Raw genomic sequence first — 27,416 nt, forward strand, 5'->3', positions numbered from 1 at the left:
GCCCCGAGGCGGGAGACTCGGGGCCGTCTGGGCCCCTCAGGCGCTGGAAGCCGAAGCTGAGCGGGAAGCGCTGGTAGAAGCCCATGCTGGGCCCCAGCCCGAAGACGAGCCACAGCACTCCGTGGAGGCCAAGCCGGAGGAGCACCAGCCCCAGGACGAGCGCTCGCCATTGCATGGTCGCGCGGGCGCCGCGGGCATTATTTACAAACGCGGGGGGCCTTCCCCGCCGACCACCGCACCCCACGTCCACCCAGTAGCTCCGCTCACTTCCCCTTCAAGGAACTCCCTGCTGACGCACCAGGAACTGGCCCATTATCCCCACACCCCCAGCACCTCGGGCCCGGCCGGCCAAGCCCCACGTTCGCCCGCCCAGTCGCCCGGATTGGCCCGGCCCCGGCCCGGCCTCGCGGAGCGCGGCAGTGGACTCCCTCCCGCGCCATAGGCCACCCGTACGTCTCCAGCGCCGCGAGGCCCCACCCCTCCTTCCGCCCCGCCCTCCTGGCCCCGCCCCCTGGGCGGGAGGATTCGGATGGGCTGGCGTGGCGAGTAGGGACCGCTCGGGCTCCGGACGAGGGAACTTTCAGCCAATGGGAGCGCGGCACGGGAGCGGACGGCCGCGGGACAGGGACGTGGCCCCGGGCCCAACCGGTTCCGCGTAGAGCCTGTTTCTCCCAGAGCTAGGAGAGAGGAAAACTACTCCACCTCTATGTTAGGGATGGTGACAAATAAAAGACGTAAGGAACGAGGAGGAAAAAGGACATTTCTGTAGGACAGGGTTTTTAATTTGCTATGTGGTAGGGGATGTTATGTGGTAGGGATGATACTATCTATCATTAAGCTTAAGACTGCACAAAACGGTATCCTGAATTCTTTGTTAAAACATCCTAATTTGTAGTCTTCTAACACGTTTTTTATTGAAACACCCTAACCTGGAAGAATTGCTCACGGTGATTGTTCCCAGGTCCTGTCCTAGACCTAACGAACTCCAATGGAGTGTCCCGAGAATGTGTGTATAACAAGTGTTCTTGAGCAATTCTTAGCATCTGGCAATCTCAGGAAATATTGAGTTAGGTTACATTGCCTTTGTCTCGGAAATAGGATCTTTAAAAAAAAGATAACAGCGGTAGGAGTGAAGGCTGCCGCTGCCACCACCGAAGTATTTTTACTAGATCTATTTAATCATGTCCCCTCCTGCCCCTCCCACTGCCACCATCTCTCCTGTACAGTGTAGCAGTGACCTATCCTTTGAGGTGTGGGATAGATTCCTGGTCACTTTACCCCTCTGTATCTGCTTCCCATAATTAATAAGGTGGCAAATGTCAGCTCTGAAGGTCTACTGCTTTCATGTGATGACTCAGCAGTTGAGGGGTTTTGTTTTCTTTTGCTTGCTGCATTTGAAAATGTCTGCTAAGGTTTGCCCTCCATAAGCTTAGACCATGTGCCTCTTATATACCGAGGTTCCCGAAAAGCTTGGGAAGCAAGGCCTGACGGGTGGCTCAAATCAGAGATTGGCTGAGTGACCAAGGGAGTGATTAAGGATGATAAAGTTGTCACGTGGCACACTCATCACATTCTCAGAGTCAGAGGACTTTTAGCAACACAGAGGAGGTATAATGGGGACTGAGAAGGAACCCAAAGAAACATTTGATTTCTAACACAAGGTAGCGGGCACATAGTAAGGCCCTTTTTGTTGGCTGAGCCGTATTCCTGTCCAAAATCCTGAGATAGGCCTGCCCAAGCACTGAAAAGAGTGTAAAGAGTTGGAGCGTGGGTCTTTTGCCTATACAGATTCTTTTCCTCTGTGAAAGGCACCTAGGGACCCTGCTGAAAGTCCAACATCAGTGCTTGATCCTCAACTTTCAGATCCGCCTTCTTGGAACTTGCAAACTGAACGTGATTATTAAGGACCTCGTTGTATGTTTCCTCCCTAAGTTATTTTACTGCAAATCTTAACTCACCACAGTCAACTATAGACCACACTGATAATAGCTCCTGTTTTCACATTAGAGACAAGGTCTAATAAAAACAAATCTTTTTTCCTAACCAGAGAAAACCATCTAACTTTTGAAAGATGCTTTTCACGGTCAAACTGACAATACCTGCCAGCTGTATATGTCTGGCGAGTTTCAAACTACTTTCACGTGTACTCATTTAATCTTCGCAGAAAACCTTATATGCTCAGGTTGGGGGTCTCAAGTCCTCCAAGCTAGTTGGCTCTAGGCAGAAAAAGAACTACTGCCCTGCTTTCTCACACTTTAGTCCCAGAAATTTACTGTAACTAGCTGGCCCTCAAAGCAAAGAAAGACTGGTCCTTCACTATTCTTCCCAAAGCAACAATGCTGACACTAGTGTCCTGCAAGGCACAGCCTAGGATTTAGGGGCCAGGTTCAGAAAATACCTCCTTCTCGAATTAAACTCAACAACAACGAAAATCTTGTGCTAGCCCTTTAGATTAGACTAGACTCCCCTGAAGGTAAATGTGGCTAAGACTGGAACAACACCCATATCTAACTAGAAAACCCAACCTTAAAAATCAACTCAAGAGACTGTTTTGTGATAGGTTCTTCCACACATAAGCTCACAAAAGCATCAGGGGACTGATTAAAAAGAACACTAAACTGCACCGTGGTAAAAATGGGTGACGCCAAAGAGGTAACTGCTACGAACCCAGACTCAGAAGTCCAGCTGCCAGGTGTTCATATCTTAGCGCTGCCCTCTGAGTAACCTTGGGAAGTTACTTTTCAGGACGTTTTCTCATCTGTAAAATGAGGGTGATAAAAACAGTACTTACCACATACGGTTGTGAGAATTAAATTCTTTATTGTATATAGCATACCTACAACAGTGCCACATACATGGTGAGGCCTATTATTACTACTCATCTACTCTGTGTTAAGACCAGCAACTAGTAAAAGTACCTGGAACATATAAGGCTGAGGTCTGTTGGATGAATTAAATAACTAAGCCCCTACAATTTTCAAAGCACTATTTTAGGAGAAAAATGTGTCTAAGTCAACCGAGCATAAAACAGGACAAGGGTTAAAAGTTACCACAGTCTAAGAACAGTTGAAAAAGCTTTGAATCCTCCACTAATTCCAGTTCTATTTAACTCAACCTGTTCCAGCTTCCACACATCAAGGTCCTAAATCTGTGATTTGGGTTACATCCCAAAAGGTCATCCTAATTCAATCACCCTCTTACTTTGATAGTTGAAGGAGATGACTGCTTACCTCTATTTCAGTGCCTTTAAAGATATCCTCCACTGTAAATAAATAGACATTACAGTTTTTGGGGATCAGTTTTGTGAGGCTGAGTGGGTGAATCAACGCACTAGTTTCCTAAAACCGCAAAGCCAGAAAAAAAGCTCTGGCCCTTTCTTTCTTTCTTTTTTTTGTGGGTACGTGGACCTCTCACCGCTGTGGCTTCTCCCGTCGCGGAGCACAGGCTCCGGACGCGCAGGCTCAGCGGCCATGGCTCACGGGCCCAGCCGCTCCGCGGCACGCGGGATCTTCCCGGACCGGGGCACGAACCTGTGTCCCCTGCATCGGCAGGCGGACTCTCAACCACTGCGCCACCAGGGAAGCCCGCTCTGGCCCTTTGATGACCCTAAAGGGTAGTCCCAGAGCTTCCTATATTAAATATCAGGACTAAAGTAGTCTATAAAAAGGAGGGATTTTTCTACTCTAAGAAGTTATGTGGGCTTCCCTGGTGGCACAGTGGTTGGGAATCCGCCTGCCAATGCAGGGGACATGGGTTCGAGCCCTGGCCCAGAGAGATCCCACATGCTGCGGAGCAACTACGCCCATGCGCCACAACTACTGAGCCTGCACTCTAGAGCCCGCGAGCCACAACTGCTGAAGCCCGTGCGCCTATAGCCCGTGCTCCGCAACAAGATAAGCCACCGCCATGAGAAGGCTGCGCACCACAATGAAGAGTAGCCCCCACTCGCCCCAACTAGAGAAAGCCTGCGTGTAGCAACGAAGACCCAATGCAGCCATAAATAAATAAATTTAAAAGGAAAAGAAAAGCAAAAGATTATATAAACAACCCAAATGTCTATCAATAAGGACCAGTTAAATAAATTATGGAAACCCGACACAGTGAAAACCACACACAATGAAATGGGAACCATACTACTGTCAAAGAAAATGAGGAATTCTCTACATAGGGCTGTGGAAATATCACTCGTACATAGCAAGTGGAAAAAAGCTATGTTCAAATACCTCCTATACAAGAGACTTTTAAAAAAGTATATATTTCTATTTGTTTCCTGTATTTTGTATAAAACACTAGAAAGATAAATAAGAAATTGATATAAGGGTGACGTATAACACCAGGTGGTAGTGGAAGAGTGGTTACTCAGTCATGGGTGGGATCAAGAGTTCCTATGTCTTTTTATGTATTTTCAATTTTTGAAACATGTAACATACATATGAAAAATCAACTTATTCAAAAAGTAAATGGAACTTGGAGAAAAAGTGATGAGCTTTCTGGCCCACACTTTCATTTTTTAAAATAAAGTTATTTGGTTTTGGCTGTGTTGGGTCTTCGTTGTTGTGCACGGCCTTTCTCTAGTTGCGGCAAGCGGGGGCTACTCTTCATTGCGGTGCACGGCCTTCTCACTGTGGTGGCTTCTCTTTGTTGCAGAGCACAGGCTCTAGGTGCACTGGCTTCAGTAGTTGTGGCTCACAGGCTGTGGAGCACAGGCTCAGTAGTTGTGGCACAAGGGCTTAGTTGCTCCGAGGCATGTGGGATCTTCCCGGACCAGGGATCGAACCCATGTTCCCTGCATTGGCAGACGGATTCATAACCACTGCACCACCAGGGAAGTCCCTTGCCCACATGTTCTAACTACTATACCACTAAATCAAACACTGAAACTTTCCGTTGAGAACTGATTTTCATCACCACTCGCGTGCCATGCCCCAGCCCTTAAGTTACTGACGCGTCCAGAAAAAGTAGGAATAAGTTCCTAACCCTTCTTTGAAGGGAGAGGAGAGCTAGCAATTTCATAAATTGGCTCATGGTATGACAATTTCTTTTTCCTTAGGGGATGATACAAATAGAAAAAGGAGTCATCTAATTCATGTACTGGATAACAGTAGATAAAAATGATGGACTCTGGGGCTTCCCTGGTGGCGCAGTGGTTGAGAATCCGCCTGCCGATGCAGGGGACGCGGGTTCGTGCCCCGGTCCGGGAAGATCCCACATGCCATGGAGCGGCTGGGCCCGTGAGCCACGGCCGCTGAGCCTGCGCGTCCGGAGCCTGTGCTCCGCAACGGGAGAGGCCACAACAGTGAGAGACCCGCATACTGAAAACAAACAAAAAGATAGACTCTGAAAATGTAGAAACAAGATTGTACACTATGTGATACAAACTGTACAAAACTGAGGGTAGGCCAAAGCTGTGGATTATATAAGAGCTGGTTGGAGACATAATTAGCAATCTGTTGATGTTCTATTTCCCATGTTCAAAAGGGAATACATTGATTTTGTTGGGGAATTTCCCCCCACTTGCTATTTTAAAGGACTATTTTCTAACTGCCGCCCGTTTCTCCAAGCTCTAAATAAATTTTAGCAGAACTTAGCAACACAGCAGTTATAAAGTGTTAAAACACTCACTCTAAACATTTGCCCCCAAATTGGTAGTATATCTGTGGTTTATATTTTTCCACATTGTATACCAGAATACACGTTTTTCTGCAGTCTGGGAGAAATGCTTTAAAATTTTTAAATGGCTTTCAAAGTATAAGCCCGTGTGGTTACAGCATTTCCTTCGAACAAAATGTAAGTTATTACATCATTCTGTAAAATGTCTGTGATCTCCAGCCCTTAACTATGTTAAAATAAAAGTTACAAAATGTAAACATGTCTGTGGCTTCAGGATTATTTTCAAGCAGCAGGAACACACGCAACACTAACACAATCACTAGGACAGACACTAGGAGCAGTGGGCTTTTTCATCTCTCTTCCCTGCTTTCTGTTTCACCACCAGCCAAATCTCCAGGCTGTTAGAACCATAGCCTGTGAGGAGGAGAAATAATATTAGAAATCCTCTACTCTTCATTTTGCAGAATGGAAAACTACGGAGCCAGAGGGGGTTTAGCAACTCACCACGGTCACACAATCAGTTAAGAGCAAAGAATTCATTCTCTTAAATGCCGATCCAGCACTCCTGACAGAACCAAGTGAGCATTTTAAGCTGACAATTCTTTCCCCACCACAACCCTTTTATGAATGCAAGACCTGCAAGCCCCAGTAAAATGAGGCTAAGGTCCCCTCCCCTTCCTGATTCCTGCCAGGAAATCTGCATTACCTAAATCACCAGCTACCTTGGGATTTTAAAATAGAATTACCTCACACAGAGCTTGTTAATGAGATGGAATAATGAATGACTACTGCTGTTGCTCAGATTAAGGAACTTTCCATTGAGTCTGTCTAGCATGTCAATGACTTGCTTCTGTTTTCCTAAGAACATTCAAGAAGCGGCAATTACAGAAGTACCCACTTTTATTAATAGCTGAATTTTAAACAGAAATTGTGTGGAGGATATTTACTAATCAACAGGAAGCACCTGCCGTGGGTTGTACATTTGTAGAACTGCAAACTGAAGGGAAGACAGGCAAGCCTAGTGTTTGCTTTAACTGTCTTCCTTTTCAAGTATCTTCACTGATATACATGCTGCTGAGGGTACAACCTTTAAAGTTTCTAACAAAATGAAAATATTTCACGTACTGAACATGGTGGTTCCCCCAATGGCACATTTTTAGAGAACAGCATTCAGCCAATTGGATATTACAGATATGGTTCTGGCTACAGTAAACTAGCCGCTCCAGTTCTCAATCCGCCAGCCCCTCAAGAGGTTGAAATTACCAAAGCAACAAGATTTCAGGGTAACTGGATCCTGCATGAATAGAATACACAAGGCAATTAGTTCCTCAGTCAAAAACAATAAACACAAAAGCAGACACAGTCCAATACATACAATTTACTTGACAGAATCAAAGGGACTATTTTACTTTATTAAGATTTTTTTTTGACGTGGAACTTTTTATTTTTTTAATTTATGGCTGTGTTGGGTCTTCATTGCTGCGCGCAGGCTTTCTCTAATTGCGGCGAGTGGGGGCTACTCTTCATTGTGGTGCCCGGGCTTCTCATTACAGTGGCCTCTCCATTGCGGAGCACGGGCTCTAGGTGCGCGGGCCTTGGCAGTTGTGGCACGTGGGCTTCAGTAGTTGTGGCTCGCGGGCTCCAGAGCGCAGGCTCAGTGGTTGGGGCGCACGGGCTTAGTTGCTCCGTGACACGTGGGATTCCCGGACCAGGGCTCGAACCCGTGTCCCCTGCATTGGCAGGCGGATTCTTAACCACTGCGCTACCAGGGAAGCCCTGATGTGGACCATTTTTAAAGTCTTTATTGAATTTGTTACATTGCTTCTGTTTTATGTTTTGGTTTTTTGGCAGCGAGGCATATGGGACCTTAGCTCCCTGACCAGGGATCGAACCTGCACCCCCTGCATTGGAAGGCGAAGTCTTAAATCACTGGACCACCCGGGAAGTCCCCAAAGGGACTAATTTTACAAGTCTCAATTTTTGAAAGCAAACCCAGACTCAGAATCAGGGTGAACCAAGCTAAACGTATATCCTCTCCCCAGCCACACCCTCAACACACTCCTCTTTTAAAAATCGCTTTATAGGAAGCTGTTGAGAAAACAAGCAAACTGATAGCTTGACTAAATGGCTCCACTGATTCAATAAAAGAATTTAAACCTGATACCCAAGTACTTCTATCCTAGAAATTCAAGATCACACATCCAACCGACCAACACAATTTGGCTGCACAGAAGGATGGCGTGCATACAGAGGAAGAGCCAAGTTGAACTTCTCTGAGTAAAAATACATAAAATCGTTTCCCCAAGAGCTTTGAGGGGATAAACGTTCACTTTTATAGTGCAAAAGATAACATACTATACAAAACAGGTCAAATGTTTTACTTTAAAAGTGTGCCTCTTTGGGGAAAACTACCAGGTTTGATACTTTAAATCTTTTCATTCTGGAACTGAAGTCAGCAAGTAGACATATCTTGTAATTTCAGTTTATTAATAGTTTTGTTATGATTTTTAAAACCAGATTACAAAATGCTTAACTAACTCAATACTTATTTTTAAAAAGTCCTAAATTTGGTGTATTATGACAGTTTACAAGCAGTAGCATTTCCTCCACCCCACCCCCCCGCCCCATTGCAAGGTCAATTCTGTGGATATTTAAAAGTTTGTTTCTATTTTAACTAGCCCACAGACCCAATTCTTTAAGAGCTGAGCTGATTTCTTTCTAGCACATGGTCTACAGATATTTAAAATTGTTTCTATTTTAACTAGCCCACAGACCCAATTCTTTAAGAGCTGAGCTGATTTCTTTCTAGCACATGGTCTACAGACCCTGCTCATGGTAACCTTCTTTCCACCCCCTTCCAAAAAAGTCAGCACCTTCCGGCATGATGGACATTTTAAGTTAAAACCGTCAGTACAACCCTCAAAATGCAAGTTTATTGAATAAAGCTGAGAAGAGCAGTAAACAGACAAAAAACGCATCCACCTAAATAAAAAAATTCACATATTTACAAAGTTCAGTAACTGTTAGGTTCCACATGCAGAGGTTAATGCACAGGAAAACGTTGGTAGTAGTGTCTGGATGTCTTGAAACCCTGGAAGCAATGAACAGACACACAAACACATTACGGTTTAGCTGTAGGTCAATTAATGAACCTGTGCGGTCCCCACAGAGTCACACATTCTAGTTCTGATTCCTCCTTTTAGGCACAAGCAAATTGCCGCATTCTTTGTAACGGTTCACAGGGACCATTAATGGTGCTGAAGTACAGGAGCGAGTTTAAATATCCCTTCATGTACAGAACCACCATCCCATCAGGGAAGTACGCAACATGCTTCAAAGAATAAGAACAGAATTTTCAAAGCCAAGATTCTACTCATAAAAATGTGAAAGGAGAAAAGCAAATAGTGTCTGTGCAACACAGTGCAGTATTTTGTACAGAATATCATTAAGGCCATGGCAGTCTATAAATTAAAACTGGTATCATTAAAAGAACTTACTGTTGACTGCACTTTGAGTGCTCAACATGTTTGGAAATGCACTGTCTACATGAGTGCTGCTTAACAAAAGAAACAAAATCACACATAGTGTGAGGCAACACATAAGCAAGTGTACCATAGAGTTTTATCTACTACAGTGGGCTACGTAACAATTTACAAGTGCTCCAGTTTTAATATGTCCCTTTATGTGCATGGAGATCACTAAACTACAAAACATGTTCAGGTAAGTTTTTATACATCTCTGTATCATAGAAGCAAACAACAGACAGCATCACTTCCTCACCTCTGTGTGATTATTCAACAACCTGCAGCCGTTGTGCATGATTACATCAGATAAAGCAGGCAGGTCTAGAGTTGTCACAATAAACAAGATGTCTAATGGCACCAGACAAAAGAGTGCCAAACCTTGCATCGATAAGAGAGAAAAATAAGAATTTTTATTTGTTTATAAGTATCTATTGTGCTGAAAGTCAACTTTATGACTGAATATAAAAAGTCAAGAGTTAGAGTGTCATGCAGCAGCACTGGTTTAGTGACTGGAGAGAGAAAGAACAGACAGGTGTTTGAACAGTCTGACATTTTAACACGTTTATTATATTGGCTGGAATGCTCTAAATTCATGAAAGCTTCTGAGAAAATCTTCAATTCCCAACCCCTTAAAAAAGTGTGTTGAACCAGGAAAAAGAAAAGAAAAAATATAGAAGTAATGATCTGGACAGATACAAAACAGCATGCCTCAGTTCCTCCCGTACCCCCAACTGCTATCTGGAGAAGAACTCTCAGAAAGCAGAATGTGTTTAAAATTCATCGCCCAAGATCTTGCCAGTGTAAAGAAGGAACAACAACATTGATCTGGTGCCTCTATTCACTCTTTGCAGACCATTTTTTAAATTCCTAAGGTGTAATTATACATTTCACATGCATTTGTGAGATATGTAAACATTTTGTTTCTATCCCACATGAGTCAGGCTAAAGGTTTTCTAAATACTGTGTGTGGCACTAGAAACTTCATGCTGTATCAAGTCAGTATCAGTATTAAGCTACTGGACTCTATAATGAAATATCACAGACAGACATTTACTGAAAACCAATATAAAAACCTGGCCCAGAAAGACCAGAACAGAAATATGCAATTTTTCTTGACTTAAGATGGTCAAAAGTGTGTTTTTTTTAAAAAAGCTCTACACACTGTTTAAGACAAGTATGTATAAGAAGCCTTTTTGTGTGCTGACTTTATCATGACAACTCTAGCTGATTCTTTATGAAGGATTTAAGGATACACATCTTCAGCAGTGCACATGAGAAATAAACTCTGAAAAAGGCAATTTCTTGGGTTTAGGAAGGACCATATTCTGGGAAGTACTTCAGAGGAACGGACAATAATTCTAGGATTGTAGCCAGGAAGGACTGGAAGACTTCAGGAGATGCTTCAGCTTCTTCTAGATTTTGAATGTTGAATAAGCCACTGAAGTGTGATATCTAAAGACGGAGGGGAAAAAAGTGAAGAGGTTAAGATACCAAAGTTAAGAAACTAAATATCAGAGAATATTTAAAACGCAGCTATTTCAAAGCATATGCTGGGCCTGCCCTCTTCTTTTCTGCCTCTATACTACTATACTTATATAGATACCTGTATCTATCCTACTATTCTTCATTCCCTGACCTTCAAGAGGTTAATCTGGAAACACGAGAGACTGAAGAGTCTCCAATTTAAAAGCTAAATTGTGTACAGAACAGCTTGTGCCTTCCTTTATTCATTCAAAAGTTTACTGATTGACTGTAAGATCAGGTATTGTGTGTGAAGCTCCAGGATGCAAAGAGACGGGAAAACCACTCTCTGCCCTCGAGGAGCTTTCAGTATGCTGGAAAACATGCAGGTAGTCGCCTGGGTTTGGAGGACAGCCTCCACAGAATTCCAGGCAAAAGAAAGAGCAAAACTCATAGAATAAGCAGAGGCATGAAACTATGTGGAGCTCTGGCTGGATTACAAGTGATAAGATGTGGCTGAAGCACAGGGATGGGTAAGGGGGGTGCCACTCATTGCTACGGCTAGAGCAGGGGTTCTCAAGCCTTTTCACATTTGGGGCTGGATAATTCTTTGCTGTGCATAGTAGAATACTCTGCAACATCTATAACCTTGACCACAAGATGCCATTATCACCACCCCCCATCCTCAGCTGTGACAAGTAATGGCTCCAGATTATCTCCACATGTCCCCTGTGGCGCTCAGTTGTTTTCAGTTGAGAACCACAGGCCTAGAGGGAGCCAGATAACCTTGTGTGCCATTCTAAGATGCTCAGAAGTTTGGATTTTATTCTCAAGTCAACAGGAAGTCATTGGAGAATGTTAAGCAGGGAAACCATACTGTTTATTGTAAACTGTTAAGTTTATTGTAGTAAGTTCAACAATGGCAACCGAGGAGGGCAACTTGGAAGGCTGCCAGTATAGAGACTATCACAAGAGGAACAGGAAAGGGCCAAAGGCCTGAAGCAAATCAAGTGCTGTAGGAATGGAGAGGAATAAAATGAGGAGCATGTTCAAAATATAGAACCTAACAGGACTGAGCAAATGCAGGGGGTGAGAAAGAATCTTCTGGCCTGAATAAGTGTGTGTGTCATGGAGCTGCTGACTAACAGTAGCTAAAGGAAGAACAGGCTTGAGAAAAAAAGACTAAGAATTCGGCAGTAGGTACACCAAGTTTGAGATGGAGAAGGTAGCACATGGAGATGTCCAGCAGGTAGTTTCATCTGTACAGATCTGAGGAAGAGATGGAGACTGGCAAGACAGCATCGTAGAGGTGGCAACTGAAGCTACAGTGGCCGAGAATAGCCAGGAAAGGCACTTAGACTGACAGGACAAGGCAGCTAAGGAGGACTGGTACTTTGCTATGGCAGTCCTAGGAAATTAATACAGACATTAAGTAGATAAAGGGTATTCTGGGCTTATCCTTTAGAGAGCTAACATACTGCAGTAATATATTTTGATTTTGACACATGCAAAATCATAATAATGCCTATAGACCCATTTTTGTAAAGTCTTATTTCAAAAACATCATCCTGTTATAATGCACAGCCGGACATTAGCTCTGCAAAAATTAATACAATAAACTGATATCACATAATGCTTAACTTCATGTCTCTTTTGCATTTACTTCTTTAAATAGCATGGAGCAGATTCAGGATATTATATTTGTTGTCAAAAGGTATAACGTGTACTCTTTTTCCTGAGGCAAAAGCAACAGTACTTTATAAGGGAAATCACTTAAACAGAAATGGAGATAATAAACAGTAAAAAGCATGAGACATCCCTTCTAATGATACCCACTTCTTCCACAAACACCAGACATTTCTTACCTATATTATCCTTTTCTTTGCAAGAAATTGAATAGCAGCAAATTTCTCTATCCTGAATAGCAGACAGATTCCTATAAACAGCAGAATTAAGAAAATAAGTCTGTGCTTAAAACAACTGTCATCTTTTCACTCACTGCTCAATTTTGCTTGTTTTTTGAATTACCACACAGAAGAAATTATTTTACTGATACTAAAATTTTACGGGGACTTCCCAGGTGGCGCAGGGATTAAGAAGCCACCTGCCAATGCAGGGGACAAGGGTTCAAGCCCTGTTCTGGGAAGATCCCACACGCCACGGAGCAACTAAGCCCGTGTGCCACAACTACTGAACCCATGTGCCACAACTACTGAAGCCCACACACCTAGAGCCCGTGCTCCACAACAAGAGAAGCCACTGCAATGAGAAGCCCATGCACCACAACAAAGAACCAATGCGGCCAAAAATTCATTCATTCATTCATTAAAAAAACAACGTTTAAGGGGGAAAAAAAAAGTTACGGGTTCACTTTTCTAGTATGTCAAGTTTATGTACTCCAAAACGTGACTATGATCATTACTGAATAATACAGCAATGCTAAACAAAGCAGTGGGCAAAAGAGTGTAATTTAGAACCAAATTATTTTTAAAAACCATCATTCATTCTTAAGACATACATTTTTTCAATTAGCTGTTTCTCATCCAAGGCATTAGGAAGATCTCTCTTGTTTCCAAGCACTAGCACCTTTAAAAAGAAAAGATACTGAGTAAATTTTACGTAAGAAAATGTCACAGTAGCATACCATGTGCATATCTGTAGACATTAAAATCAGGATGTTACGTCATGCCATAATTAAAGTATATTTATGTGACTGGTGTCCTATCTCATTCATTTAATCATTCAAATTAACATTTACTCTAACTCCTACCATGCACATGTCCTTAATTCAATATGTGGCTGCCAACTTCTATTTGAAATATTCTAAGTCTACGGTATACATTCTGCTATTTCTTAATAAATCTTTACCAAGAAGTGAATGTGATCTTAACAACCAAGGGTGGAGGAATGAGTTTCAACCATTTTTATCTGTTAGTCATTAATCTAACAGTAAACATGTAAATAAGCCTTTAAAATTCTACACCCATCCTATAAAATATAATGTATAAATATTCTAAGATAATGGATAAGCCTGGGGATCAGAATAAATGCAGTAGCCAGAAACTCTGAGAATAAATACCACCATCTGATTGGTAGATGTGCTTTGAAAAGCAAGGAAAGCGGAGAGGGGCGTCCCAATCATCACTCTATCTTTCCCAGGTACATCCTTTCTGCCTTATGAAAAGCAAAACCTATGAGTACATATAACATTTGATAACATCCTTACTGAGTCAACGTTCCCTAAGAAACTGTATCTTTGACCAATCCTAAGAAAGTACACGCCATGTCTACCTTGTCATCTTGTTAAACACTTGCCAAACCTATTTCTTTCACTTAATACATGCCCCTCCCCCACCCCTAACTCCAAACACGGCGACTGATTCTATTTCTAGGCCCTAGACGCTTAGTTCTCACGAAGGAGAAAGAGCCAAGGACAGAGACAGAGAGCCAGGGTCACCAGGAGCTCCCCGGGGAATGCTAAATCACAGGGGTCAGAGAGCCAAAAGCCAAATCTCAGCACCTTCGGTCAGCCCGTCCTCCCCTCCCCAACTCTTACCCCTCTCCACACTCTTATTTAAGTCACCCCACGTTCTCAACCTGGACCTGTGTGAGTTTTAAAAACTGCATCATGGTCATTTGTGATCAGTTGTCAGTTTTGGGGTTGGCTGACATCTTAGCCCTCTTCCTACATTTAAGAAATCTTCCACCTTATGAACCTGCCTCCCAATAAAGCTTCTTGCTTCTGTAGACAATTTCTTTTCCAGCCTTCCTTTCTGCTAGAGAATGGACACATAATCTAGGATCAACCAGAACTATGAATGCAGAGCCAGTACTGCAAGAGAGTGGGGAAAGAGAATCCATTCTGCTAGGGAAGGGGCATCAACTAAATGACCTTCCAATCGGAGCAACTGTGTCTGGTGTTCAGAAACTGCATGAAGTCACCAGACTTACTCGATGGTATAAGTCTGGATGTGGTCCTAGCAGCTGCTGAGCCTCCCTTGTTCCAGCCTATTTTCTGAAGATGGTTATGGGCAGCCTTCTCCCAGACTCGGTGAGCTACCCAATATCCTTTCAGTAAATTCTTTTCTACTTAAATCAGCTTTCTATTGCTTGCAACTAGGAACTCTTACGGTGACCAAGACAAGACTGATTTTTTTACTTATGGTGTGCAGAACTAGTTGTTAACATAGAAGAAGAAGAATAGACTTTGAAGTCAGAGAGACATGGAGGCAAAACCTAGCTGTGCCAAAACGCTAATGACCACGTGATCTTGAGTGAATAACAACTGTTACAAAGGAGGGATCACACCATCGACCTCAATACATTGTGAGGATTAACTGAGACAACATACCTCGAGGATCTGACACTTGCGAACTGGTCATGAGGGTAAAGCCTAGTCCTTTTCAGCATCCCTCAGCTCAACAAATGGCACCACCTTCCATCTAACTAAAAGAGCCAGGAACTAGGAATTACTCTTTATATCTTCCCATTTAAACATTACAAAGTCTGGTGGCCACTCTTCCTAAAGATCCTTCCAGTCTATTTCTTTCGCACAACCTTGTCTACGACCACCCCAATCCATGGTACTCTATTTTGCCAAGACAACTTCAAGAGCTTCCTAAAACTGTCCTCCTTATAGTCCCACTTCAATCCATTCTTAAACTGACATCAGAATGATTTAGATGATAAATCTCACCATTTAAAAACAACAAGGGAGGGCTTCCCTGGTGGCGCAGTGGTTGAGAATCCGCCTGCCGATGCAAGGGATGTGCGCCGGTCCGGGAAGATCCCACATGCCGTGGAGCTGCTGGGCCTGTGAGCCATGGCCGCTGAGCCTGCGAGTCCGGAGCCTGTGCTCCGCAACGGGAGACGCGACAACAGCGAGAGGCCCGCGTACCGCAAAAAACAACAACAACAACAAAAAACACCCAGGGAGCTTCAAGATGGCGCAAGAGTCAGACGCAGAGATCACCTTCCTCCCCACAGATACATCAGAAATACATCTACATGTGGAACTGCTCCTACAGAACACCGACTGAATGCTGGCAGAAGACCTCAGACCTCCCAAAAGGCAAGAAACTCCCCACGTACCTGGGTAGGGCAAGAGAAAAAAGAATAAACAGAGACAAAGAATAGGGATGAACCTGCAACAGTGGGAGGGAGCTGTGAAGGAGGAAAGGTTTCCACACACTAGGAAGCCCCTCTGTGGGTGGAGACTGTGGGCGGCAGTGGGGGGAGCTTCGGAGCCACGGAGGAGAGCGCAGGAACAGGGGAGCGGAGGGCAGAGCGGAGAGATTCCCAACAGAGGATCGGTGCCGACCAGCACTCACCAGCCCGAGAGGCTTGTGTGCTCACCCACCGGGGCGGGCACGGCTGGGAGCTGAGGCTCAGGGTTGGGGCACAGGGAGAGGACTGGGGTTGGCTGCATGAACACAGTCTGAAGGGGGTTAGTGCACCACGGCTAGCCGGGAGGGAGTCCGGGAAAAAGTCTGGACCTGCCTAAGAGGCAAGAGACCATTGTTTCCTGGTGCGCGAGGAGAGGGGATTCAGAGCACCGCCTAAACGAGCTCCAGAGATGGGCACGAGCCGCGGCTAGAAGCGCGGACCACAGAGACGGGCATGAGATGCTAAGGCTGCTGCTGCCGCCACCAAGAAGCCTGTGTGCGAGCACAGGTCACTAACCACACCTCCCCTCACGGGAGCCTGTGCAGCCCGCCACTGCCAGGGTCCCGGGACCCAGGGACAACTTCCCCAGGAGAACGCACAGCACGCCTCACGCTGGTGCAACGTCACGCCGGCCTCTGCCGTCGCAGGCTCGCGCCGCATCCGTACCCCTCCCTCCCACTGGCCTGAGTGAGCCACAGCCCCCGAATCAGCTGCCCCTTTAACCCCATCCTGTCTGAGAGAAGAACAGACGCCCTCAGGCGACCTACACACAGAGGCGGGGCCAAATCCAAAACTGAACCCTGGGAGCTGTGAGAACAAAGAAGACAAAGGGAAATCTCTCCCAGCAGGCTCAGGAGCAGCAGATTAAATCTCCACAAACAACTTGATATACCCCGAATCTGTGGAATACCTGAACAGACAACGAATCATCCCAAATTGAGGAGGTGGACTTTGGGAGCAATGCTATATATATATTTTTTCCCTTTATCTTTTTTTCTGAGTGTGTATGTATATGCTACTGTGTGTAACTATGTCTGTATAGCTTTGCTTTTACCATTTGTCCTACGGTTCTGTCCATTTTTTTTTTTTTTACTTAAAACACTTTTTTCTTAATAATTATTTTTTATTTTAATGACTATTTTATTTTATCTTCTTCTTTCTTTCTCTCTTTTTTTTCTCCCTTTCCTTCTGAGCTGTGTGGAGGACAGGCTCTTGGTGCTCCAGCCAGGTGTCAGAACTGTGCCACTGAGGTAGGAGAGCCAAGTTCAGGACACTGGTCGACAAGAGACCTCCCAGCTCCACGTAATATCAAATGGTGAATATCTCCCAGAGATCTCCATCTCAACACCAAGACCCAGCTTCACTCAACAACCAGCAAGCTACAGTGCTGGACACCCGATGCCAAACAACTAGCAAGACAGGAACACAACCCCACCCATTAGCAGAGAGGCTGCCTAAAATCATAATAAGTTCACAGACACCCCAAAACACAGCACCAGACGTGCTCCTGCCCACCTGAAAGACAAGATCCAGCCTTATCCTCCAGAAAACAGGCACCAGTCTCCTCTACCAGGAAGCCTAAACAACCCACTGCACCAACCTTATCCACAGGGGGCAGACACCAAAAACAATGGGAACTATGAACCCACAGCCTGTGAAAAGGAGACCAAACCCAGTAAGTTAAGCAAAATGAGAAGACAGAGAAATACACAGCAGATGAAGGAGCAAGGTAAGAACCCACCAGACCTAACAAATGAAGAGGAAATAGGCAGTCTACCTGAAAAAGAATTCAGAATAATGATAGTAAAGATGATCCAAAATCTTGGAAATAGAATGGAGAAAATACAAGAAACGTTTAACAAGGACCTAGAAGAACTAAAGAGCAAACAGAGATGAACAACACAATAAATGAAATTAAAAATTCTCTGGAAGGGATCAATAGCAGAATAACTGAAGCAGAAGAACGGATAAGTGACCTGGAAGATAAAATACTGGAAATAACTACTGCAGAGCAGAATAAAGAAAAAAGAATGAAAAGAATGGAGGACAGTCTCAGAGACCTCTGGGACAACATTAAACGCACCAACGTTCGAATTATAGGGGTCCCAGAAGAAGAAGAGAAAAAGAGACTGAGAAAATATTTGAAAAGATTATAGTTGAAAACTTCCCTAATATGGGAAAGGAAATCGTTAATCAAGTCCAGGAAGCACAGAGAGTCCCAGACATAATAAATCCAAGGAGAAACATGTCAAGACATATATTATTCAAACTATCAAAAATTAAATACAAAGGACAAATATTAAAAGCAGCAAGGGAAAAAATACAAGTAACACATAAGGGAATCCCCATAAGGTTAACATAAGCTGATCTTTCAGCAGAAACTCTGAAAGCCAGTAGGGATGGCAGGACATATTTACAGTGATGAAAGAGAAAAATCTACAAACAAGATTACTCTACCCAGCAAGGATCTCATTCAGATTTGACAGAGAAATTAAAAGCTTTACAGACAAGCAAAAGCTAAGAGAATTCAGCACAACCAAACCAGCTTTACAACAAATGTTAAAGAAACTTCCTAGGCAGGAAAATAAAGACAAGGAAAAGACCTACAATAATAAAGCCAAAACACTTAAGAAAATGGTAACAGGAACATACATATTGATAATTACCTTAAATATAAATGGTTAAATGCTCCAACCAAAAGACATAGACTGGCTGAATGCATACAAAAACAAGACCTGCATATATGCTGTCTACAAGAGACCCACTTCAGACCTAGGGACACATACAGACTGAAAGTGAGGGGATGGAAAAAGATATTCCATGCAAATGGAAATCAAAAGAAAGCTGGAGTAGCAATTCTCATATCAGACAAAACAGACTTTAAAACACAGACTATTACAAGAGACAAAGAAGGACACTACATAATGATCAAGGGATCAATCCAAGAAGAAGATATAACAATTCTAAATATTTATGCACCCAACATAGGAGCACCTAAATACATAAGGCAAACACTAACAGCCATAAAACAGGGAATCGACAGTAACACAATCATAGTAGGGGACTTTAACACCCCACTTTCACCAATGGACAGATCATCCAAAATGAAAATAAATAAGGAACCACAAGCTTTAAATGATACATTAAACAAGATAGACTTAATTGATATTTACAGGACATTCCATCCAAAAACAACAGAATACACATTCTTCTCAACTGCTCATGGAACATTCTCCAGGATAGATCACATCTTGGGTCACAAATCAAGCCTTGGTAAATTTAAGAAAATTGAAATTGTATCAAGTATCTTTTCGACCACAACGTTATGAGACTAGCTATCAATTACAGGGAAAAATCTGTAAGAAATACAAACACATGGAGGCTAAACAACACACTACTTAATAACCAAGAGATCACTGAAGAAATCAAAGAGGAAAGCAAAAAATACCTAGAAACAAATGACAATGAAAACACGATGACCCAAAACCTATGGGGTGCAGCAAAGGAGTTCTAAGAGGGAAGTTTATAGCAATACAATCCTACCTTAAGAAACAAACAACACCTCAAATAAACAACCTAACCTTACACCTAAAGCAATTAGAGAAAGAAGAACAAAAAAAAACCCCCAAAGTTAGCAGAAGGAAAGAAATCATAAAGATCGGATCAGAAATAAATGAAAAAGAAATGAAGGAAACAATAGCAAAGATCAATAAAACTAAAACTGAGAAGACAAAATTGATAAACCATTAGCCAGACTTATCAAGAAAAAAAGGGAGACGACTCAAGTCAATAGAATTAGAAATGAAAAAGGAGAAGTAACAACCGACACTGCAGAAATACAAAGGATCACGAGAGATTACTACAAGCAACTCTATGCCAATAAAAAGGACAACCTGGAAGAAATGGACAGATTCTTAGAAATGCACAACCTTCCGAGACTGAGTCAGGAAGAAAAAGAAAATATGAACAGACCTATCACAGCACTGAAGTTGAAACTGTGCTTAAAAATCTTCCAACAAACAAAAGCCCAGGACCCGATAGCTTCACAGGCAAATTCTATCAAACATTTAGAGAAGAGCTAACACCCATCCTTCTCAAACTCTTCCAAAATATAGCAGAGGGAGGAATACTCCCAAACTCATTCTACAAGGCCACAATCACCCTGATACCAAAACCAGACAAAGATGTCACAAAGAAAGAAAACTACAGGCCAATATCACTGATGAACACAGATGCAAAAATCCTAAAAAAATACTAGCAAACAGAATCCAACAGCACATTAAAAGGATCATACAGCAAGATCAAGTGGGGTTTATCCCAGGAATACAAGGACTCTTCAATATACGCAAATCAAGCAACGTGATACACCACATTAACAAACTGAAGGAGAAAAACCATATGATCATCTCAATCGATGCAGAGAAAGCTTTCGACAAAATTCAACACCCAAATATGATAAAAACCTTGCAGAAAGTAGGCATAGAGGGAACTTTCTTCAACATAATAAAGGCCATATATGACAAACCCACAGCCAACTTCATCCTCAATGGTGAAAACTAAAGCATTTCCACTAATATCAGGAACAAGACAAGGTTGCCCACTCTCACCACTATTATTTAACATAGTTTTGGAAGTTTTAGCCACAGCAATCAGAGAAGAAATAAAAGGAATCCAAATCGGAAAAGAAGAAGTAAAGCTGTCACTGTTTGCAGATGACATGACACTATACATAGAGAATCCTAAAGATGCTACCAGAAAACTACTAGAGCTAATCAATGAATTTGGGAAAGTAGCAGGATACAAAATTAATGCACAGAAATCTCTTGCATTCCTATACACTAATGATGAAAAATCTGAAAGGGAAATTAAGGGAACATTCCCATTTACCACTGCAACAAGAAGAATAAAATACCTAGGAATACCTAAGGAGACAAAAGACCTATATGCAGAAAATTATAAGACACTGATGAAAGAAATTAATGATGATACAAATAGATGGAGAGATATACCATGTTCTTGGACTGGAAGAAACAACATTGTGAAAACGACTATACTACCCAAAGCAATCTACAGATTCAATGCAATCCCTATCAAACTACCACTGGCATTTTTCACAGAACTAGAACAAAAAATTTCACAATTTGTATGGAAACACAAAAGACCCCGAACAGCCAAAGCAATCTTGAGAAAGAGAAACGGAGCTGGAGGAATCAGGCTCCCTGACTTCAGACTATACTACAAAGCTACAGTAATCAAGACAGTGTGGTACTGGCACAAAAACAGAAATACAGATCAATGGAACAGGACAGAAAGCCCAGACATAAACCCATGCACCTATGGTCACCTTATCTTTGATAAAGGAGGCAAGAATATACAGTGGAGAAAAGACAGCCTCTTCAATAAGTGGTACTGGGAAAACTGGACAGCTACATGTAAAAGAATGAAATTAGAACACTCCCTAACACCACACACAAAAATAAACTCCAAATGGATTTAAGAACTAAATGTAAGGCCAGACACTGTAAAACTCTTAGAGGAAAACATAGGCAGAACACTCTATGACATAAATCACAGCAAGATCCTTTTTGACCCACCTCCTACAGAAATGGAAATTAAAAAAAAATAAACAAATGGGACCTAATGAAACTTAAAAGCTTTTGCACAACAAAGGAAACCATGAACAAGACGGAAAGACAACCCTCAGAATGGGAAAAAATCTTTGCAAATGAAGCACCTGACAAAGGATTAATCTCCAAAACATACAAGCAACTCATGCAGCTTAATATCAAAAAAACAAACAACCCAATCCAAAAATGGGCAGAAGACCTAAATAGACATTTCTCCAAAGATATACAGCTTGCCAACAAACACATGACAGAATGCTCAACATCATTAAGCATGAGAGAAATGCAAATCAAAACTACAATGAGATATCTCAGACCAGTCAGAATGTCCCTCAACAAAAAATCTACAAACAATAAATGCTGGAGAACAAAAGGGAACACTTTTGCACTGCTGGTGGGAATGTAAATTGGTACAGCCACTATGGAGAACAGTATGGAGGTTCTTTAAAAAACTACAAATAGAACTACCATACGACCCAGCAATCCCACTACTGGGCATATACCCTGAGAAAACCATAACTCAAAGAGTCATGTACCACAATGTTCATTGAAGCTCTTTTTACAATAGCCAGGAGATGGAAGCAACCTAAGTGTCCATCATCGGATGAATGGATAAAGAAGATGTGGCACGTATACACAACCATAAAAAGGAATGAAATTGAGTTATTTGTAGTGAGGTGGATGGACCTAGAGACTGTCATAGAGTGAAGTAAGTCAGAAAGAGAAAAACAAATACCAATGCTAACACAAATATACATGGAGTTTAAAACGAAAAAAAATGATCAGAAGAACCTAGGGGCAAGACGGGAATAAAGATGCAGACCTACTAGAGAATGGACTTGAGGATATGGGGAGGGGGAAGGGTAAGCTGGGACAAAGTGAGACAGTGGCATGGACATACATACACTACCAAACATAAAATAGATAGCTAGAGGGAAGCAGGCGCACAGTACAGGGAGATCAGCTCGGTGCTTGGTGACCACCTAGAGGGGTGGGATAGAGAGGGTGGGAGGGAGACCCAAGAGGGAGGGGATATGGGGACATATGTATATGTATAGCTGATTCACTTTGTTATACAGCAGAAACACATCATTGTAAAGCAATTATACTCCAATAAAGATGTTAAAATAAATAAATAAATAAAGAGAAACAACCAGTCCTGCCCCACACAGCCTCTTCTAGTGTCCGGGCCGCCGCAAGCTCGCCACACTCTACCCCAACCTCCCCACTCTGCTCTGTGCTCAAGAAACACTGGCTTCCTCCCAGTGCCCCACCTCCTCCTACCAAAGAGCCTCTGCCTGCAACTCCCTTTTCCTCCAGCTGTCACATCCCTCACATCTCAGCTCAAGCAGCATTTCCTCAGAGAATCCTTCCTTCTTCCCTGACACTTACATTAAATCTCCCCTCTAACTTACAACTCAATAGCCCCTTGTACCTCTCCCTTGTAGCACTGATCACAGCCGTATTATTCAAATGATTTCATATCATCTACCTAGTTTCCTACTAAACCATAAGCTCCATGATTGTAGGCAGCATGTTTCTTTTCACTTCTGCTCACTACTATTTCCCCAGGACTAAGCACTGCTCCTACTACATACAGTTCAATAAACAGCTGTTTAAGAAATGAATAAACAGCACACTGCACAGTATGTGGCAGATACTCAGTAAATGTAAGCCTTCCACGCTTTAAAACAAAAGACATTTTACTGATTTCAAACACAATAAATAAAAATGTATAATTATACTTGTAATAATAATTATAAGTATTATAATTATATAATGTAAAATTAACCAGTACTCCATACTCACTGGAATTCCTTGTAACTGTGGCTTATCTAGAAGATTATGTAGTTCATTTCGAGAGGCTTCTATCTTTTCACGATCTGCAGCATCTATCATGTAGCTTTACAGAAACATAAAATGATCTCAATATGTCTCCACCATATTCTTTGATGATCACAATTAATAGATGTTTTAATTTTCTTAATTTATCCTACTGTAACTGTTCATTAAAATAAAGTCCTCGATTTTAAAAGGCTGGCACCCAAAAATACTTTCTAATAGACTGTTCTACTAACTACTATATATAAAATTAGATAAGCAACAAGGATATACTGTATAGCACAGCGAATTATACCCAATATCTTGTAATAACATATAATGGAATATAATTAAAACTACTGAATCACTATGCTGTATACCTGAAAACAACATAATACTGAAAATCAACTATACTTCAATAAAATAAGTAGATAGGTAGACTGTTCTTAGGGGGCTAATACATGATAGTAAAACATTTATATCCATTAGCTCTTAGCTACATAAAAAGCAAATAAAACTCTCATTCTATCATTCTATTTTTAAAGTCTGATGTTAATGGGATTACACTAAGAAAATATCGAAGAAAGACTGTTATTGCCCGAAATAAAAATTCAGCCTTTAAAAGTATGAAAAACAGCATTTTTCCCTTGAAACCTAAACTGACTGCAAGGGGGGAGACGGGGGGGGGGGGGGGGGGACCACATGCTCCGGAAGCGGGGTTGTCCTCCTATGTCCCAAATCTTCAAATCAAGATAGACAGTTCTTAATAAAGATATTTCAAATAACACATTGAAGAAAAAAGCAGCAGAAGGAGGGGAGAAAGATCAAGCAGATATGCTCATTTCCACAATGTTAGAGCCAAACTGCTTTTGAAAAACTTGAGGTCAAACAAGCTCTTAATCTGGAAGTTCTTGGGGCCACTTCTAAACTTGAAGCTCATACTTAATATGTTTACATTAGATCTAATAGGTGGTGCTTGAGCAAATATTTAGTTTCTGTGCAATACCTTCTTTGCCTGCTAACCAATAAATTTCCAATATTGAAAATACATATTTTTTGAAATAGCACTCTTAGAATCTGCATAATCAGCCATCATCCATATTTGGAGTCCAAGACAGAAAAAAACAGTTCATTCAGAATCTATTTAAGTTTAGTTGTCTGATTGGGTATATATTAACATCTAATCGTTTTTAGTTATTCTGTACATAACAGAAAACATTCCTACCTAGGTGCTTTTCTTATATAAAATTATTTTACCATATGAAAGCTACTACCCACAGTAATTTCACTATTATGGCTACTCTGTAGGGCTATGTAAAGGTCTGAAGTCATGATATTTATCTTTAGGAGGCTTCCAATTTAGCCATAGACACTGGAAACATGCATGAAGACACACACGAAAAATTAGCAGCTTCATTAGATAAGCTACGGAATAAATTTAGTAAACAGCTTCTGTGAACCACAAGAACTGGGTAAAATGGCCATAAAGTTCAGGCTATAGAAGTAAACTCCCCCCATGAACAAGGAAGCCAAAAATAATACTACTAATAAATTAAAAAACAGTCCAACAGTCCACAATTCAAACCTATGAAACTTATTCTAGAAACAAAGTTATGTTAAACTAGTTAACTTTTTACTGTTTTATAGTTTTAATTTTAGGGCTTATTAGCAAAGAAAGGGAAAACTAGTTTACCATATTTGCTACCACAAATATAATAATAAATTACCAACATTATAAACAATTATTATCTTTCAATATAAAATATCATTCATGAAATAATGTAATAATATCACATTCCAAATACTTTGAAGATGGGATTTTTCTTTCCTAGGAACACCTAAATCCCAAATAATACTTCTGCCAACCCATATGCTAAGTTTTTTATGGGCACTTAACAACATTTCAACACACAAATTTTGATCTATTAGAGCAAGAAAGAAAAAAACTTGATTTACACTCTTTTGGAACATGCCCACTCATTAATTAAGAACTGCCAATACTCATGTAAAACGCAAAGAAACAAACAAAAATTCCTAGTTTGTATCTGCTAACAATGTAAATCAAGTATGGCAAGAAGCTGACGTACCTTTATTGTGACGTTACCTTTAGTTACTTTTCTCATGTTGAAGCCCACTGTAGGTATCATATCTTCACTGAATTGACCTGACTGAAAGAAAACATTTTTAGACTAATCGTTGTTTATTAAAAAATGTAACACTGCAAACCTTTCACATCAACATTACTCTGTACCCATCTTAGCAAATAACTAATTTTTTAGTGACGATAACAATATACCTTAAGAAAACACTCCTAATAGCCATAAATCGAAGAGGTGCATTACTTTTTTCATTCAAAGACACGGTCTTCCATTAAAGATACTTCTGAAACTACTATAATTTTTTTACATATTTTTAAGTTTAAGAAATACTGTACAACTACATATGAACATTTATTAATTCGTGCACGTATACGTGAATTTTTGCATACAAGGTACAAGTAAATCAGAAGTAAAAGTTCAAAGTTTTCTATTTTTAGGATTGAAATTATTTTGACAATACTGTTAAAATTCACTGTTGCTTTTCTGAGTCAGTCTTTTAACAAGGCTTATAAAATGTTTTCTTCATAAACATGATCCTCCCTTATGTAATCAATTATATTCTCTTTTTGGTTCCTGACTTTCCTGTCAGAGGAACTAAAATTAAATATCTTCTAACAGTATTTATATTTTTAAATTTAAAATGTTCACCCATCTAGGATTTGATTATACAATGCAAGAAAGGTCCTTTTTACAAATGTATAACCTATAATCACCTCACTCCTCATTTAATATTTATGTATTTACTTATTATTTATTTTTGGCTGTGTTGGGTCCTCTTTGCTGTGCACAGGCTTTCTCTAGTTGCGGTGAGTTGGGGCTACTCTTCGTTGTGGTGCACGGGCTTCTCATTGCAGTGGCTTCTCTTGCTGCGGAGAACAGGCTCTAGGTGTGTGGGCTTCAGTAGTTGTGGCACGCGGGCTCAGTAGTTGTGGCTTGGGGGCTCTAGAGCGCAGGCTCAGTAGTTGTGGCGCACAGACCCAGTTGCTCCGCAGCATGTGGGGTCTTCCTGGACCAGGGCTCCAACCCGTGTCCCCTGCATTGGCAGGCGGATTCCTAACCACTACGCCATCAGGGATGCCCTCACTCCTAATTTAAAAATCCACACTTTCCTAACTAGATTGATGTGATACGCCAAATTCCATATAGAGACAGTTCTATATCTGAGCCTTCAATTCTTTTCCATTAGTCTGTTTATTTCTAATTGGAAATAAATTAGGACTACATGCATTACTGTAGCTTATCCTACATATTATTCTATAGAGCAGATCAAGAAGTTGGAATGTTCAGGAATGTGTTACATCTCTCACATTTGAAATAAACTTTAGAAATTAATAATTCTGTTAAAATACTAACTGCCCTTTATCAACTCTTGATACTTAACCAAGTCTCTCCACCTAGGCACATGGTTTGTCCACTCAAACATTCAAATCCCTTACATCATTCAGTGAAGTATCATAATTCTCTCCTAACAGGTCTTCCATCTTTCTTGTCATATTCTTTATTTTGACTGCAATTATGAAGTACACCTAGTGAGTCACAATTGACACAGATTTTATATATTTACATACTCATATATTTTATTTGCCAAATGTTTATTTCTCAAGTGGTCTCTTATTTATTAGTTACAGCTCGGGATTATGAAGTGTATCAACATGGGAGTAATTAAACAAATGGAACTATTTTCAAGGCCCTAACACTGGCCAATTGTTTGCCACACATTCATTCCAAAACTGTCTACAAGTACCAATTGTACCAAGCACAATGAATTCCAATTTTACAAATTAATTTCTTCTACATAACCCCCAAAGTGTTCTACTTTTAAAATTTTTCCCCTCCTGTTCAGTGGATTTGGGGCTAATCTCAAAAAAATGCGAAAGAGACAGAGAGAGAGAGGAGAAAGAGAGAGACAGACAGACAGAGAGACAGACAGAGAGACAGAAAGAAAGAAAGAAGAAAAAAAGTACGGAAAGAAGAAAGAGAAAGAAAGAGAGAGAGAAAGGAAGAAAGTTAACACAACCATAATCACTACTTAATTTATACATACAGACATTATAATTTTCAGAACTTTCACATATACGATTTATACGTGTGAAGATCTAGTCATGATATCA

The 27,416-nt window shown here is 41.3% G+C and overlaps 2 protein-coding genes across 2 annotated transcripts in view; both read right to left on the reverse strand.

Annotated features, from left to right (window-relative positions):
- The window catches only part of EDEM1 (ER degradation enhancing alpha-mannosidase like protein 1), a 22,764-nt gene extending 22,568 nt beyond the window's left edge, over positions 1-196 (reverse strand). The window contains exon 1 of the mRNA XM_007453071.1: positions 3-196. Within this exon, the coding sequence (XP_007453133.1) occupies positions 3-175 (173 nt within the window). The 5' untranslated portion in view covers positions 176-196. The remainder of the gene's footprint in view (positions 1-2) is intronic.
- A 10,340-nt stretch (positions 197-10,536) lies between these two features.
- Positions 10,537-27,416, reverse strand: part of ARL8B (ARF like GTPase 8B) — a 63,110-nt gene continuing 46,230 nt past the window's right edge. The window contains 7 exon segments of the mRNA XM_007453066.1: positions 10,537-10,586; positions 12,461-12,531; positions 13,114-13,181; positions 23,195-23,310; positions 23,842-23,852; positions 23,906-23,946; positions 25,294-25,374. Coding sequence (XP_007453128.1) covers positions 10,537-10,586; positions 12,461-12,531; positions 13,114-13,181; positions 23,195-23,310; positions 23,842-23,852; positions 23,906-23,946; positions 25,294-25,374 — 438 coding nt within the window.

This window comes from Lipotes vexillifer, unplaced genomic scaffold (genome assembly GCF_000442215.2).
Source record: "Lipotes vexillifer unplaced genomic scaffold, Lipotes_vexillifer_v1.1 scaffold1105, whole genome shotgun sequence".
Classification (NCBI taxonomy): domain Eukaryota; kingdom Metazoa; phylum Chordata; class Mammalia; order Artiodactyla; family Lipotidae; genus Lipotes; species Lipotes vexillifer.